The sequence below is a fragment of the Rhamphochromis sp. 'chilingali' genome (genome assembly GCF_963969265.1).
Source record: "Rhamphochromis sp. 'chilingali' genome assembly, chromosome: 4".
Classification (NCBI taxonomy): domain Eukaryota; kingdom Metazoa; phylum Chordata; class Actinopteri; order Cichliformes; family Cichlidae; genus Rhamphochromis; species Rhamphochromis sp. 'chilingali'.
This window is the reverse complement of record NC_137948.1, coordinates 28,308-45,000: the sequence shown is the minus strand read 5'-3', so window position 1 is coordinate 45,000 and position 16,693 is coordinate 28,308. Positions and strand designations below refer to the sequence as shown.

Sequence of the window (16,693 nt, the reverse complement as noted above, 5' to 3'; positions counted from 1 at the left end):
TTTCTTATTTCACAACTTGTACGTTTTCTGTTTCTTATGACTGGATAAGGGGTGAATGATAGGACGGGGCACTAGTTTTGGTTTCACAAAGCCATTGGTCACCCCCAGATTGTGAGCAGCAACAGTCTCCCCGTTGACCACTCGAAACAAAGTGAATTCGGAAGACAGAGTGTGCATGACCATCGGGAGGTCTCGCTCTCGAACCAGGATGAAGTCCGTCTGATACGTCGACAGCATGAAAACAGAAATGTTGTGGTCGGCCAGTGGTGCGATGACTGATTTAGCGATTTTGGTGACTCCTATGGGTTGTGAAGTGGATGTGTTGCTACCTCCTGACACCACGTTAAGGGCCACCCACGTGGCGTCGGCAACGCTGATGTGCTCCGACTGGGGCAGCTCTTTAAATCCTTCCTCGTCGACGATGATGGTATAGTCCTCTGGAGTCTCTGTCAAACTGAAAAACTTGCATCTTGTTTTGGAGGCCAGGAAGGCGAGTTTTATTAATCCGTGAGTGCAAATCTGGATCCCTTCTTTCTCTATACTCGCCACTTTCAAGCTGTGCTCTAAAATATGAAGCTCCATCTTTTACGTCTTCTCATTTGAGGAAGGACTAAAATGGGTTAGGGTGGGGAAGATAATCCCTTCTCCGAAAGGAAAAGGAGCGTGCACGGTCCATCCCTCCCTGCGGCCCTCCGTACCCGTCCCAGAAGACTTGGCGGTCACGTTGGCGGCGGCGGCCATAGCGTACCACCGTCCAGCCGTCGTCCATGGCGTCCAGAATTTTTTTCTTCTTTTCTTTTTTCCAAAAAAAATTAAATGTGCTTCAAAAAATATTTATTTAATTTTAATGTGAACAAAAAACGCTTTCCAAAATGTGGAAAGGAAAAAGTCACGTAAAAACAGTAAACAACAAAAGAAGGTGTGCCAAAAAAAACTGTTTATTTAAAAATAAACACAAAAAACACAACGTTTCGACCGTACACGGTCTTCTTCAGGTGTGGCACACAGAAAACTGTAAGCTAGGTTAGCTGGCAACAGTTGGACTGGCAGAGATGTGCTCTCATCGAGTGCCGAGTGGAAAATGAGCTCCTGTGTGAGCTCCGCCTTTTATATTCTCCCCTCGGCTTTCATACAAAAACATCTGCACGTATCAAGAGCGTATTACAAACATATTTTCTCACAAATGAGTCATTAACAGTGATTTCCCTGCGCCCTGAAAGAACAGAAGTTGTGAATTCACAGAAGTGGAACTCTTAAATGAAATGTTGCCTGGGACAACTGCAGATCAGATACAAGGATCCTCAGATAAAGTGCGTTCCATCGAGAGCGTGTGGTATGGACGGCACTCGCAGTAATTAGCACCAGTCACCAAGCTGTGGTGACTGGTGGAAGTTGCATATCTCCACATCAAAAACATTGTTCAGTTGAACAGAGTCTTCTGGGCAGTAGGAGAGTCAAAAGCAACAATATAGGAATAAAGGACTTTTTTCAAACACTGGTAACACTACTGACATTTAAGGAAGAAATTTACATGCTGTGATTCTGAAAAGCAACAGTGTTCCCAACAATTTCGTAACAGCGATGCAAACTGAGTGGACTGGTAAAAGGATGTTTCCTTTTGAGTAGTCCTGTAAAAATACAGTCTTGGAGTGCAATGAGAAAAAGCCACGGTGCCACAGCAGGCCAGTGCTCGGCCCAGTAACAAAGTCATAGTGGCTGTAAATGGAGAGTCTCTGGAAAGGGCAGCTTATTCAGAAATGCAGCATATCACTGTGCCATCGGGCCTCAACATCTCTGGTCTGAGGAGCACGAGCAGGAAGACTCATAAGCGATGAAGCAGGTTGAAGGCAGCTGACATAACAAACGACCAACATTTCAGTCCACCTCCACACTCGTGCCTTTACTTCTCCATCCAACCTCCTCTGGAGTTCAGACCTTCTGCCTGTTTTCAAGTTTGGTCCTTAACAGGTGGACCACAGTTCCACGTCGCAGTAGCTCGGAGGTTCAGAAGGCATCCTGAGAGACACCCAGCTCTGGGAGGCAGTGCTGGCTGAACTGTCCTGGCTGCTCACACTGTTGCTGCGGCTGCCCAGACCGGCAGTCCCAATGACCAAAGGCAACTCCAGGATCAGCTTGTCACTACCAGGAATGTGTACGTAAATCATCAGAGCGTACTCCACGCGGATGATGTTGCAGCCCAGCATGGATGGTTTGATCTTCGGTACCCTGATAGTTTTTCCCTGCCAGGCGTCGCACATCCCAGAGATGATGTGGTTACCACGCACCGAGGACAGCTTCTGGCGTAGGATCTTGGTGCGGCCGTTTGCCTGGTAGGTGTGTTTGGCTATGATGGCAGCCTTGGGCACAACAATGCGGGAGCAGGTGTTCTCAAACTTCGCATTGATGCAGATCTCTTCGCCTTCACAGAATCCACGCCGGTCAATTTTTGCATTCAATGACACCTGACCGTCAGGGATGAACATGCAGGTGACTTTCTTCTCCTTCATGCCACCTGCTGGAGACAGCAGGTCTGGGGTGTTGACATCCAGTGGCTCCTCCACCTCGAAACATTTCTTGCACTCTAGCACGGGCTGCTGCGGCCTCTCCATCAGGGCTTTGACACAGTACTGGACGTAGCCGAACTTCCCCTTGTATGACGACACCAGTTGCCCTTGCTGAGGGAGCTCGAATCCAAACGTGTACTCGTACTTGTTGCCAGGTCTCAACACCACAGAGCCGTCAGAGTCTGTGGGCTGGTCTTGCAGCCGCAGGACCGTTTCATGTCTGAGGTACTCTGCCTCCTGTCGGCACCGCTGCTTGCCTTTAGCGTACTCCACCTTGGCGCAGCCCAGACCCAGAAGCTTCAGCGCGGACACCCGCATCATTAGGGTTAGGGTTAGGGCGTTGGTTACGGCCCCGTCCCCCCTGGGGGGGACCGAGGAATGCGCGGTCCTTCCCTCCTGGGTTAGGATTATGGTGATAGCAGGCCACCAGGGGCCTGAGTGCACTGTCCATCAATGGGGGCCGGGAGGTGGAGACCCTGCCCAGCAGGTCCAAAAATTACCCATGTCTTGGGTTAGATCTTTCTTATCTCCGTCAGGACAAGTTCTGTGAGGTTTTCACACTCGCCTATTGAATCAGTCAGATGGGTCAGTCTGTTCTGGTCCACCTTCAGGATGGACAGCTGTTTCAGAGACCCTATGCTGTCCGGGACGACCTCCAGCAGGTTCTGTGTGAGCAGCAGGTCTGTGAGAGCCAGGAGGCCATTCAGCTCTGACGGGAGCTCCTCCAGACGATTCTCCGACACATCCAGACACACCAACCTACGAAGGTTTCCCAGCTCTGGTGGTAATGAGGACAACTGGTTACGGTCCAGCCACAGCTCCCTTAGGTTGGGGAGAGCGCCGAGGGTATCCGGCAAAACTTCCAGTTCATTGCTGCCCAGGTCCAGCTGTTCCAGTTTCACCAGGAAAGAGAGCGACGTGGGCAGAGACTTCAACAGGTTCTCCCTGAGCTCCAACGTCACCAGGTTGGCCAAATTTCCAATGTCATTGGGCAACATCTGTAATGACACATCATTGAGGGCCAGGTGAGCGAGCGCTCGGAGTTCAGTGAAACCATCCGGCAATCTGGAGAGGGGGTTTCCACTGAAGTCTGCAATCTCCAAGGCCCTGCAAAACTTAATGCTCTCTGGGATCTCAGAAATATCGTTCCTGGAGATGTCCAATTCCACCAGTTGCATGAAGTTAGCCACCTCAGGCGGGAGTCTCTGGATCTCATTGTCGCTCAGGCCAAGTTTCCGGAGGTTCAGTAGTCTGAAGAAAGGCTTTGGTAGCTCTTTGAGTTGATTGGCATCAAGGAGAAGCTCCTCCAAACTGCGGCTGTATCGAAATATTTCATCAGGAACCGTCTGCAAGTTGCAATGCCGCTTGTCCACCGACTCGACGTGGCGGTTGCAGCGCCACAGGGGGATACACTTCAGCATGTCCGGCCGCCGGAGGGGAGGGGGGTCTGGTTAGGGGGTTAGGGTTTAGGTGATAACAGGCCACCAAGGGCCTGACTGCACTGTCCATCAATGGGGGCCGGGAGGTGGAGACCCTGCCCGGCGGTTCCAAAAATTACCCATGTCTTGGGTTTGAGAGCTAATGGGCTATCGCGAGACGTTTCGGCATAGAAGTGCCTTCTTCAGTCGAGCCCAGGTGAATAAGTGTTTTCCTTTTTGTTTCTTTCCTTTATACAGGCTTTATTTTAACAGGTAAGTTTTTTCTTTCCTTTATACAGGCTTTATTTTAACAGGTAAGTTTTTTTCTAGGGTTGTGCCCTCCCACCCCGATCGACTGGCAAACGTGGCCTGCCATCAGAGGGCTGCCGCCGGGCCCGGCACCTTCGCCGGCGCCTTCGGGCGGTCAGCTCCTCCGGCCCGCAGGCTCGCCTCTAGCGCTGGCCGGGGGTTACAGCGCGAAGGTCGAAGGGGGTGGTGGTTCTCGGACCCCGCCCTGTCCTCCCCACGCTTCCCCCCCCCGCCAGACGCGATCGCTCGGTAGCGAGACCAAGACGCCCGGTCTGTCCCGGTGGTCATACCACGGCGGGCCTCGTCGCAGAGTGGGTAGGCAAACCCAGAGTTTGCCCACCCCGCGAGGGCGACGGGGCCCCGTCCGGCAAACACGGTTTCTCGAACCCTCGCCCCGGTCCACACGTGCGTCCGGAAAGCCTCGCCCTGGTCGACAGGCCTCAGTAGCCCCGAGCGAGCGAGCGAGCGCGTGCGTGCGCGCCGCTGCCGCCGCCTGAGGGGCTACCTGGTTGATCCTGCCAGTAGCATATGCTTGTCTCAAAGATTAAGCCATGCAGGTCTAAGTACACGCGGCCGGTACAGTGAAACTGCGAATGGCTCATTAAATCAGTTATGGTTCCTTTGATCGCTCATCCGTTACTTGGATAACTGTGGCAATTCTAGAGCTAATACATGCAAATGAGCGCTGACCCTCCGGGTATGCGTGCATTTATCAGACCCAAAACCCATGCGGGGCGTCCTCTCGGGGGTTAGGGGTCTTGGAATTTCACGTCTCAAAAAAAAAAAAAAAAATAAGCGAGGCACTTTGAAGGAAGACTTCTTGCTTCTGCTGTAGCTCTGGTTTTGTGACAACTTTTTATTGTTTTGTTGATGATGGGGTTAGGTGTTAAGAAAAGAATCAGGCCACCAGCAAGCTGGTAGCCTGAGGTGCACGGGCCATCGATGGGGCCGGGTGGTGGTGTCCCTGCCCTGGTTCAAAAAATTGCCCATATCTAGGGTTTTAGTGCACATTTAGCATTCACTGGGCCGTTCGCGACGTTTCGGCATGTTTTTGCCTTCTTCAGGCCGACCCAGTGTGTCTTGTCTTTGTCTCTCTGTTTTCTGTTTGCCTCTCTTGGCCTTTTATACTCTTGTTAGCTCCTCCCACTTGGGCTTTTTTAAGTTGACTTCTTGTCTTTTTCTTTTTCTGCTTTTCTTTCTATTTTACGTGACTTCTTGTCTTTCATATCTTTAGTTTTCTTACTATTTTTCTCTTTGTTTTCCCCTTGTTTTTTCTTGTCTTTCTGTGTTTACTCCATATTCAGACAAGGCGAGCAGGAGAAAGAAAACCAGCTTTCTAGAAATTTTAGTGCAAATTGCTGGAGTCAGATACATTTATTAGGATTGTCTCTTTATCTTTTTATGGCACCCCCTGTCTTTTTTGACATCCCGTCCTTTGTTCACTGTACTTTTGTTTATGGCACCCCCTTCCTTTAAATCCTTTCCGTGTGTATTTACATTATTTTCTTTGTTTTATCTTACGTGACTTCTTGTCTTTTTCTGTTTCTGCAGCAGGTTGGTACAGGAGCAGGCACCAGAAGCAGGCCTGTGGAGCACTATGTCATCTGCTCGGCCTTGCTTCAGGATGCACTGTACAATTCGATAGCAAGACCTCATGGGTTACCACAAAAAAAAACAGTGTCTTTCTGCCTCTGTCGTTCTCTTTGGTTTGTTTGAGCGCTTTGTTACACCCCGGCCTAGGCAACCGGGGTGCAACGTAGAAAAAATAAAAATAAGGGAAAAAAGAAAAAAAAAAAAAAAACAAAAAAAAACTACTACGGTTCTCCACAAAAATCCCAAAACGAAAGCATCGACACCTATTTACATCAAAGCAAAAATAAGACATTTATTTTCATCACCACACACAAGACGTCAAACTATTTACAACGGGGTGTCGAGCCTAGCAAGGGGAGAGAAACCGTGGTAGAAGGCACAGTACGAAAGATTCAAACAACTTTAAGGTCGATAAACATCTGGCAGCGTGGAAGAAAGAAACTGACAAGGTATCACCAGCAACTTGACAACACCTCTTCTCTCCCCTGGCTCTCCAGTGTGTAAGGACACCACCTTGTATGTCATATCTCAAAGTCACCCAGTGCCTCTCTGCCTAATAGGTCCTACCCTTCCCCTTCATCTTCATCAGTGCAAAAACTATCCATACACCAGCAAGTGAGTAACTGTAAGTTTTCAGCCATTTGAGCAAAGTCAGACACGCCACAGCTACCAAAGTCAGTATTTTGTTAAGTTTGGTGCCCCCAAGTCCTCAAAGCTCTTCATCACTTCTTAGTATTACTCAGTTGTCTCATCAAATCAGCTCATCAAAGAAATCTGTAAACAGCATTTAGCACCATTATGGCCTCCATCACGCAGTCATCCGAGCTCGAAATCCCAGACAACCACACACAAGACGTCAAACTATTTACAACGGGGGGGAAGATCGCGACCATGACACACTGAAACACAGGGTTTAAATACATAGAGGGAGCAATCAGGGAAGGGACAACAGGAGGGAAACACAGCTGGGGCAAATCAGAACTGACGAGACAAGGAAGCGTAAACTGAAAACATTGAGATAAGACAGACTTTCAAAGTAAAACAGGAAACACATTACAGTCACGCCTAAATCAAAACACTGACAACACCGAAACGTAACAGTTCCCCCCACCCAAAAATCAAACATGTAACCCCAAGTGAAATGTTTGATCAAAACAAACGAAGGCTGAAACGAAGGCAGACGAAGCTGATGGAGGCTGGAGCGGTCCCACTGACCCTCCAGCAGACGACGAAGGCTGGAGCGGTCCCACGGACCCTCCAGCGAAGGCGGATGAAGGCTGGAGCGGTCCCACGGACCCTCCAGCGACGACAAAGGCTGGGGCGGTCCCACGGACCCTCCCCCCCAGCGAAGGCGGATGAAGGCAGACGAAGCTGATGGAGGCTGGAGCGGTCCCACGGACCCTCCAGCAGACGACGAAGGCTGGTGCGGTCCCCCGGACCCTCCAGCAGAAGCGGATGAAGGCTGGAGCGGTCACTTGGACGCTCCAGCGAAGGCGGATGAGCAGCCCACCAGCTGCACACACGGACACGCAGCCCACCAGCTGCACACACGGACACGCAGCCCACCAGCTGCACACACGGACACGCAGCCCACCAGCTGCACACACGGACACGCAGCCCACCAGCTGCAGAAGGCTGGAGCGGTCCCTCGGATCCTCCAGCGAAAGCGGATGAAGGCTGGAGCGGTCACTTGGACGCTCCAGCGAAGGCGGATGAGCAGCTCACCAGCTGCACACACAGACACGCAGCCCACCAGCTGCAGAAGGCTGGAGCGGTCCCTCGGATCCTCCAGCGAAGGCGGATGAAGGCTGAAGCGGTCCCTCCAACGGACCCTCCAGCGAAGACGGACGAAGGCTGATGAAGGCTGGAGCGGTCCCACTGACCCTCCAGCAGACGACGAAGGCTGGAGCGGTCCCTTGGACCCTCCAGCGGAGACGGACGGCTGAAGCGAAGGCAGATGAAACTGATGAAGGCTGGAGCGGTCCCACTGACCCTCCAGCAGACGACGAAGGCTGGAGCGGTCCCTCGGACCCTCCAGCGATCCCGGACGAAGGCTGGAGCGGTCCCACGGACCCTCCAGCGATCCCGGACGAGCCCCCATATGTTACACCCCGGCCTAGGCAACCGGGGTGCAACGTAGAAAAAATAAAAATAAGGGAAAAAAGAAAAAAAAAAAAAAAAAAAAAAAAAACTACTACGGTTCTCCACAAAAATCCCAAAACGAAAGCATCGACACCTATTTACATCAAAGCAAAAATAAGACATTTATTTTCATCACCACACACAAGACGTCAAACTATTTACAACGGGGGGGAAGATCGCGACCATGACACACTGAAACACAGGGTTTAAATACATAGAGGGAGCAATCAGGGAAGGGACAACAGGAGGGAAACACAGCTGGGGCAAATCAGAACTGACGAGACAAGGAAGCGTAAACTGAAAACATTGAGATAAGACAGACTTTCAAAGTAAAACAGGAAACACATTACAGTCACGCCTAAATCAAAACACTGACAACACCGAAACGTAACAGCTTGTTTTTTAAATACACAGCAAGTGTCTCTCTCTCTCTCTCTCTGTCTGTCTCTCTGTCACACACACACACACACACACACACACACACACAGAAGCAGAGCAGCTGCTGTGCCACTGGGATTGAACAAGAGGTGCTCCCTCTGCTGGCTCAATGCGGTACAAAGTGTCTGAAGGAGTTATACCGGCGAAAATAACATCTTTCAATTGCATGTTTGGTCCACAGGATGGCGCCTAGAATGTTAAGGTTCAAAATTGAGGAAAGAGAGTACACACCACCCATGGTCCAGAGGATCTTGGTCCAACAATGATTTTAATGAACACACGTGTGGGAAGACACTCTGTACGCAGACAGCCAGTAGTCCTCGACTTAATCAAAGCATGAACAGATATTTTATAGCATCAGGGTTTGTTTACTGACGCCCCTTCATGCGTCACCGGTACATTTTATACATAGATCAGATCAACACCATCATGACTTTTCACCCAGAAAATCATCTTCTATTTTCATGGCTAGCCCTTCCTGTCTACCTTTCAGTTCTTGTCTTGTTCCTCTTTCTTGCCGAGACAACAAGGAACGGTTCCTCTTTTACCGAGACACTTTTGCAGTTACAACCAGACATGAGTAATCTCTCCTCTAAATAAATTTAACTCATGTGTGTGTGTGTCACGACCTCACATGCTCTTTGTGTCACCTCTTCACCTACTATCTGTGTCTCGTCCTCAAATGCTCTTTCTCAATTCACCTGTTGCACTTCTGACCTTTTACCAGACCAGAAGCTCACTGAGACTATGTGTATGTCTTCTACTAAATAAATGTTTTAACCAAGAACCTCTACTAAAACCTTAATATAAAATGATCTGATATATAAGTGTTTTGTAAGCATGTATTGCAATTCCTTCTATGTTCTAGTTTTCCCTCAGCATGGATCATCTAGACACTCTCACTAGTTGAAGCTTAAGACCTTTAAAGAACCTGAACATCAACTCAAATAAGCACAGATATGCAATATGTATAAAATAGTTATAACTGCACCTGGAATACAAAGTTAATTTAATACCTGTGTGCATAAAACCTTAAAGCCTTCTTAAAGCTATCTGTTACATTGTTAAAGCCTCGTCTTAGCCTGCTGCTCAAAATAACTTCCTGCTTTCACTTCTGCATACAACTTCCTGTCAGCCTGCAACTCAGTCTTTCTGAAAGAGACACTGTTTAACCCCTGAATGCAATATAAACTCCAGATTATATTATTAATGCAATGGTAATGATGACAATTATTTAACAATAGCAGTAAAATAATTTCCCTGCTCCACACTCCCTCTCTCGACCACCGGACGAAGCCCCCAAATGTTACAGTTATGCTTGGGTGTCCTGTAAGAAAATTCCAAAGACAGACAAAGCTAACCAGCCCAACAACAACCTTCTTTACTCCTCCAAAAACTACTTCTTACCACCATGCAGTTCAGGCAAGTACTGAGAAAAAGGAAAAAACAAAACAAAATGTCTTAATTTGAAAAAGCATTAATTAGATACGCAGATGGATCTTTTTCTTTTTTTTCCTTTTTTCTTTTTTTTTTTTTTAAACTGCCGTGCCAATACAAAACAAAAACAATACAAGCTTGTGTGCTCGTGCTCTTTTGTTCTTCAAAGTTTTCTATACCTCATAACTGATGCATAAAAATACAAGAGCAGTCTACTAAAAACAAACAAAAAAGATAGTAAGAGTAGAAAGTTGAGCAACAGTATGTAGAATGTAACCTTGTCTTCCAACTAAATCTTGGCTTCCTTCTCCCAATCACATCTTCACTGTCTTTACCTCTGCTGTTATTCCCCTTGCCATGTACAAACTCAGTTGTTGTCACCTCAAATATAAGGAGGCAGCTCCTGTTTTTGTCAAGCACAAATGTGTCATCAAAGGATGGTCAAAAACAGCACCGTTAATGAGTAGTACAGCTGCTGTGCCACTGGGATTGAACAAGAGGTGCTCCCTCTGCTGGCTCAATGCGGTACAAAGTGTCTGAAGGAGTTATACCGGCGAAAATAACATCTTTCAATTGCATGTTTGGTCCACAGGATGGCGCCTAGCTGGCAAGTCCTGTACATTGCATATTAAAAGTTGTTGCAAGTGCACTCACATGTATTTTTTGTGTAAAAGAGACACACACACACACACACACACACGCACACACACGCACACACACGCACACACACACGCTCAATGGAGTATAAAATAAAGACCGGGGCAGTTCTCTCACTGGAGTCTCTTAGAGTGGAGGCTGCCCTTGCTAGCAAGAAGTTCTGTGTGTTTCTCTTCTCTGAGTCTTTACTGAAGAAGTGTTTTATAACATTTTCCTTAACAACTGACATGTGTTTTTTGTGTAAAAGAGAGGGAGACACACACACACACACACACACACACACTCACACTCAGCGGCTCAGAGATGAGGGAAAAACAACAGAAATCAGGATAGATTTTAATGTCAGGAGATGCCCTGTGATGCTGGGGCCATTGTGTAAGATTGGAATGTGTACCAGTGGCTGGTGGGTGGTCCTTGAAGGTCCCGGGAGGAGGCGGCGAGGAGGCAGCGGGTGGCTGGGCTTGAGCTGTGGATCAGGGACGTCATTAATTCTGCCTGGTGCTGCGTGTGCCCTGTGCAGCTTGGATGTCTGCCGCTGACGCTCTGTGGTTCCTGTTCTGCTGATCTCCTGGTCCACACACGGCTTCAGGGTGCACTGTACAAGGGGAGAAGAAATGCATCATTGGTTACCAAAATAAAACAGTGTCTTTCTGCCTGTGTCATTCTGTTTGGTTTCTTTGAGCGTTTGTTTCTTAAATACACAGCAAGTGTCACTCTCTCTCTCTCTCTCTCTGTCACACACACACACACACACACACACACACACACACACACACACACACAGAAGCAGAGCAGCTGCTGTGCCACTGGGATTGAACAAGAGGTGCTCCCTCTGCTGGCTCAATGCGGTACAAAGTGTCTGAAGGAGTTATACCGGCGAAAATAACATCTTTCAATTGCATGTTTGGTCCACAGGATGGCGCCTAGCTGGCAAGTCCTGTACATTGCATATTAAAAGTTGTTGCAAGTGCACTCACATGTATTTTTTGTATAAAAGAGACACACACACACACACACACACACACAAGCTGGTCAGCTGCTTTGCAACTCAACGCGGTACAAATCGACTTCTGTGCCTCTTTTTCTCTTTGGGTTTTCTGTGTGTTTTTTTTAAATTTTTAAATCCACAGCAAGTGTCTCTCTCTCTCTCTCTGTCTGTCTCTCTGTCACACACACACACACACACACACACACACACACACTGAGGTCTGCAGTGCAACATTTGAATTACAGTGCTTTGAATCTCTCTCTCTCTCCCTCTCTCCGTCTGTCTGTCTGTCTGTCTCACACACACACACACACACACACACACACACACACACACAGTGAGGTCTGTAGTGCAAAATTTGAATTTCATTGCTTTTTAATTTCTCTCTCTCTCTCTCACACACTCACACACACACACACACACACACACTGTGAGGTCTGCAGTGCAACTGGGATTTAACAAGAGGGGCTCCCTCTGCTGCAATTGCATCTGTGGTCCACCGGAGGGCGACCAGCTGGGACGTCCTGTGCTTTGCATATTAAAGTTTTTGCAAGCGCATTGACATGTGTTTTTTGTGTAAAAGAGAGAGAGAGACACACACACACACAGAAGCTGGTCAGCTGCTTTGCAACTGGGATTGAACCAGAGGTGCTCCCTCTTCTGGCTTTTTCTTATGCACACTATTAAAAAAAGTTGGGCGCACCCAAATCAGCGTTCAAAGATTGATGGCTCCCTGTCAGAGCACTGGCTATGAATTTCAGATCGATCAGGCCTTAACTTGACAAAAAAGTTATCAATCGTTCTTTTCATCTTTTCTCATTGCCCACGGTCAGTTATATCCACTTCTGTCGGTCCTAGGATATTCACAAGGCCTGTGTATCATCACTGATTTCTATAATCCACTTGATTCCGATTCACAAGGTCCAGATTCGATTTGGTGCAATTTTTACTCAGAAAGTGAGAGATCTTATAATTCTGATCATTTATCAGTACTGACACTAAACTTTATCAGAGATGTGACCATCACAGCACATGCCGTTGTGTCAAAGTAACTGAGAATAAAATAAAATAAAAAACATAAAGGAGATTTTCCTGGCATGGATTTTATAGCAGATAACCTTAAAAATATTCTGCAATTATACCTAATTTGAAAAAGTTTACATTTCTTCAGTATTAAACAGCAGAAATTAAGCTTTCTTATCCGACGTCATTTAAGTACAAAGGAAAGAAAAGACAGCGGCCGCCAGCGCTGTAAACAACGGTAGACTGATGGGTAATAAGCGAATGAGTAATGCAGAAAACACATGTTTGAGATGGGAAACTTTTCTTGAAGTTTCTCTCACAGTTCACGCACAGCTCGCTGTGCGTGAACTGTGGGTTTTATCGTGTTGGAAGCAAAACAGCAAAAGTAAGAAGGAATTAAGGATGATATTAGCCCCCACGCCGACTAAGCTAATTCTGATGCGTCGGTCCGCTCTGTTTACGTCTTCGTGTGGAATGCGTTTCCTGCTCTCATTTGCTGGTTGTTGTTGAAATAGTTTTGTGAGCTTTAACCTGAGATTCTGGCGTTTCTGGTAAAACACATTTATATTCATTCAATTCAGGATTTAATGAATCGATATCGCTTCATTCAAGCTACTCACCTGTCTATATCCACCTCCACTTCCAGCTGGACCACGGACAGAGGTCCCGCCCCTGACTATCTCTGATTGGTTTAGACCACGAAGGGGAATCACGTGTGTCTGTTGTTGATCACATGGACGTCTGTGGCAAATTTTACAAACACTTCTCATAATGAACGAACTCAGGAGGGTTAGGGTTAGGGATGAGGTAAAGCAGGCCCCCCTAAAGGGTCCTGGGTGCACTGTCCATCAATGGGGGCAGGAAGATGGAGACCCTGCCCGGGTGTTCAAAAAATTGCCCATATCTTGGGTGAAGTAGCTCGGGGCCCACGTGACGTTTCGGCGGAGTACTTTCTTTCTTTTTCTTTTTTTCTCCTCTTTTTTTTCTTTTTCTTTTTTTCCAAATGGGGGAGAAAGAACAACAAAATGTAAAATCTCACATTAAAATGTTCACGTTTTGATGTGAAAGGTGTCTCTGAAGTAACGTAGTCGGCATCGAGAGCGGTTCCCATTCATAATTACAACAATACGAAAACTAAAAATCTTGGCATTTCTTCTCGTCTTTTTTGTCTCCTTTGGTGAAAGATCAAAGTGACATTTTGGGACAACAAACCAGTTTGGGTTTTTTTGTTTTGTTTTTTTGTAATGACATGACAATACAGAACTGTGTAAACTCTGGTCCGCTGTTCCTCTTTGCTCACCACATGTACTGAGTCCAAATCTTGGGTGGATGTAAAAGCACAAACTGCAAAAAACAAACAAAAGAACAAAAAAATAAAGAAGCAGTCAGTCCGCACAGCTTCATCACCTGGTCCCTCTGTGTGGCAGAGACCTGCCAATCTCTGCACAACAGTTCACACCATAGTTTTTTCTCCCTATTTTTTCTGGTCACGAATAAAGTCGCCAATCCCTTTTACGAGTCCGTGTTCAAAGTGGCTCACAGAAAGAGGATCCAGAGTGCTCTCAGTACTTGGCAGCACCTGTGTGCTGGTGTCATGTCCAGAATAAGAGGCAGGTCAGCTAGAAGGTCACAGTTGCAGTGCTCTTGTTTTGAAAGGTCATTGTCTGGATGCTGGAAAGGATTTTCCTCTGATGCCCAGCCAAAGTCACACCCATGTGCAGCAGATCCTGTGTGGTGATTGGGGCCAGCTGGTCCACTGAGTTGAAGCCAGCCTGAAGGAAACTGTCTTCGTAACGCTCCATCTTGATGGCCCTAAGCCAATCCCCCACCGAAGCACACGGCGGGAGAGCTAAAGGTGCGCGCTGGTCCAGCAGGGGGTAGGACGGGTGTTGAGGTAAGACCAGGCCCGGCTATTGCCGGAGCCTGAGGTGCACGGTCCATCAATGGGATTGGGAACGGTGCCCCCTATTCAAAAAATTACCCTTAGCGGGTGTAGTGCACTGCCGTTGGGCCATCGCAACGTTTCGGCTGGGTATAGCCTTCCTCAGGCTGGCCCAACGTCTCTCTGTGTTCTTTTCTGTTTCTGTCTTTCTGTTGCCACTCAGGGCCTTTTATACTGGGCTGTCTCCGCCCCTTTTTTTTCAGACATTTCTTTTTTCTAATTCTTTTCTTTGTCTTTTCTGTTTCTCAGTTTTTACGTGACTCTCCCTTTTTCTATCTTTCTCTGTGTTTCGTCTTTCAACTTTACCCCTTGGTTCATTTGTTTTTTTCTCTATGTTTTTTTCTTTCTTTTACATGGCACCCCCTGCATTTTAGACATCCCGTCCTGTGTTCTTATGTTCTCTTTAATGGCACCCCCTTCCTTTATATCCTTTCCAGTTTTTCTTGTTTGTGTCACTTGTTCCTTCTTGTCTTTTAGGGTCAGGGTTAGGGGTTAGGGGTTAGGGTAGGGGAATTGATTCCTCCTACGAGGGTAGAAGGAGGGTTAGGGTTGAAGAAAAGAACCTGTCCCTCCCGAAGGAGGAACAGGGCGTGCACGGGCCATCAACCCCGATGGTCCGCAGCCTCACATCCCTCTACCTCCATAATTGATTTTTAATTTGAAAGGTAAGTATTTCTTTTTTTACAGGTTTGCAAAGGTAGGTATTCTTTTTTTGCAGGTTCCCAATTTTTCCGTTACTTTGGCTTGTTTCCAATATTTCGTTTTTTACAGGTTTGCAAAGGTAGGTATTCTTTTTTTGCAGGTTCCCAATTTTTCCGTTACTTTGGCTTGTTTCCAATAAAGTGTTTTCAATCCCAATTTGTTTTCTGTGTGGTTTTTAATTTTGTTTTGAGTTCTCTCTAATTTGAGTTGTTAAGGAAAATCAATAAAACATGAATTAAAACATGAAATAAAATCCCCCAAAAATAACAAACTAAAATAACAAACTAACGTAAAGTTGAAAAAATTAAATGAGTATGCCCTTGTCGCGACGTTTCGAAGTTGTTTCTTCTTCCTCAGGCGAGGGCATACTGAAGAGCACTGGGTTTGAGGCTCCTATTTATACTCTCCCCTCTGATCCCGCCTCCTTGGCTTTCTTTGGCTTTCTTGTAATATCTTTTTTTAGCTGTTTGCTTTTTTCCAATTCTGCCAGACTTTTTGGCTCTCATTTTTCCTTTTTTCTTTCTTTCTTCCTTTCCAGTCTTCTCCTCTTTCCCCTTTTGACTTTTCCTTTTTCATCATCCTTTTCTTCCCTTCTCTTGACCTCTGCCTTTTTTTTTCTTGCTTTAAATTAAGTTTCATTTTGACAAAGTGTAGTTGCAGAACAAAAGTCATTGAAGTACAATATATTAAACTGTGAAAAAAAGGAAAACTGACAAAAACGTCTTCACAATCTTTAGATTAATATGGAAGATCATAATTTAACATAAAAGAAAATATATTCTATTGTTCATTATCCAGATAAATACAAAAAACAAAATTAACAAAAAATGCATATGATCACCAATAATTCTTGACCTCTGCCCTTTACCCTTCCTTTTGGCCTACATCTGACCTCTTTCTCTTCCGAATTTTGGGCTACTACAATGCCGACTTGGCTTTAATACTACACTCTCAACCCTGCTTGGGGAGGACTCAACCCGACTTGGGGAGTAAATTTAGAAAGGAGATGTGACTTTGGGTTAGGCTTTAGGTTTCAGCTGGGATTAGGATTACTTGGGCTTCAGATCCAGTACTTGGGTAAGGTTTAAGATTTAATTTCCAGGAAAGAAGTAGAGTTAGGGTTAGGGTTAAGGGGATTTAGCCAGAGCTTGACGGAATAAAATGGAATAACTGGGAAAGTAAGTGTCGTAGAGGGATGAAAGTGGTGTCTACGGGGGGGTTTTCTGCCGCTCCGCACGCGCTGGTGAAGACCCCATGTCGATAGCACCAACGGTTCTGGACTTGGTGTAAATGGGTCCAAATTTGACGGAATAAAAAGGTCAAAGTGGCAGATAGGAGTGTCCGATCGGGCCGATTCCACCACCACTGTACTCAGCAGGCCCTGCCGGGTCGTTAGACACGCAGCATGGCAGCGATTGGTGACATAACATGTAGCAGTTTCCCTTCACAGAAGCCTGTGCAGCAGGTTGGTACAGGAGCA

The 16,693-nt window shown here is 46.8% G+C and overlaps 4 protein-coding genes across 5 annotated transcripts in view; all 4 read right to left on the bottom strand.

The window, feature by feature from the left end:
* Positions 1 to 710, bottom strand: part of LOC308394774 (cytosolic arginine sensor for mTORC1 subunit 2-like) — a 1,019-nt gene extending 309 nt beyond the window's left edge. The window contains exon 1 of the mRNA XM_080879287.1: positions 1 to 710. This exon is cut by the window's left edge and continues 309 nt beyond it. Within this exon, the coding sequence (XP_080735413.1) occupies positions 10 to 582 (573 nt within the window). The 5' untranslated portion in view covers positions 583 to 710 and the 3' untranslated portion in view covers positions 1 to 9.
* The window catches only part of LOC308395840 (uncharacterized protein), a 102,111-nt gene extending 85,690 nt beyond the window's left edge, over positions 1 to 16,421 (bottom strand). Inside the window, exons 1-3 of one of the 2 annotated variants that reach the window (XM_080880845.1) lie at positions 16,069 to 16,376; positions 13,190 to 15,814; positions 10,953 to 11,153 (exon numbers count right to left, since the gene is read on the bottom strand). The gene's annotated coding sequence lies outside the window, so the exon portion shown is untranslated. Of the gene's footprint in view, positions 1 to 10,952; positions 11,154 to 13,189; positions 15,815 to 16,068 lie in introns of both variants that reach the window. The other variant, XM_080880843.1, reaches the window with a different exon arrangement.
* LOC308394772 (thioredoxin-interacting protein-like) lies at positions 839 to 2,900 on the bottom strand. Its single transcript, XM_080879285.1, has one exon. It carries the CDS (start codon positions 2,883 to 2,885, stop codon positions 1,962 to 1,964), a length of 924 nt encoding a protein of 307 aa, XP_080735411.1. The 5' UTR covers positions 2,886 to 2,900; the 3' UTR covers positions 839 to 1,961.
* Positions 2,930 to 5,922, bottom strand: LOC308394773 (uncharacterized protein). Its single transcript, XM_080879286.1, has one exon. The coding sequence runs from the start codon at positions 3,983 to 3,985 to the stop codon at positions 3,077 to 3,079; it is 909 nt and encodes a 302-aa protein (XP_080735412.1). The 5' UTR covers positions 3,986 to 5,922; the 3' UTR covers positions 2,930 to 3,076.
* Positions 16,422 to 16,693: the final 272 nt, after the last annotated feature.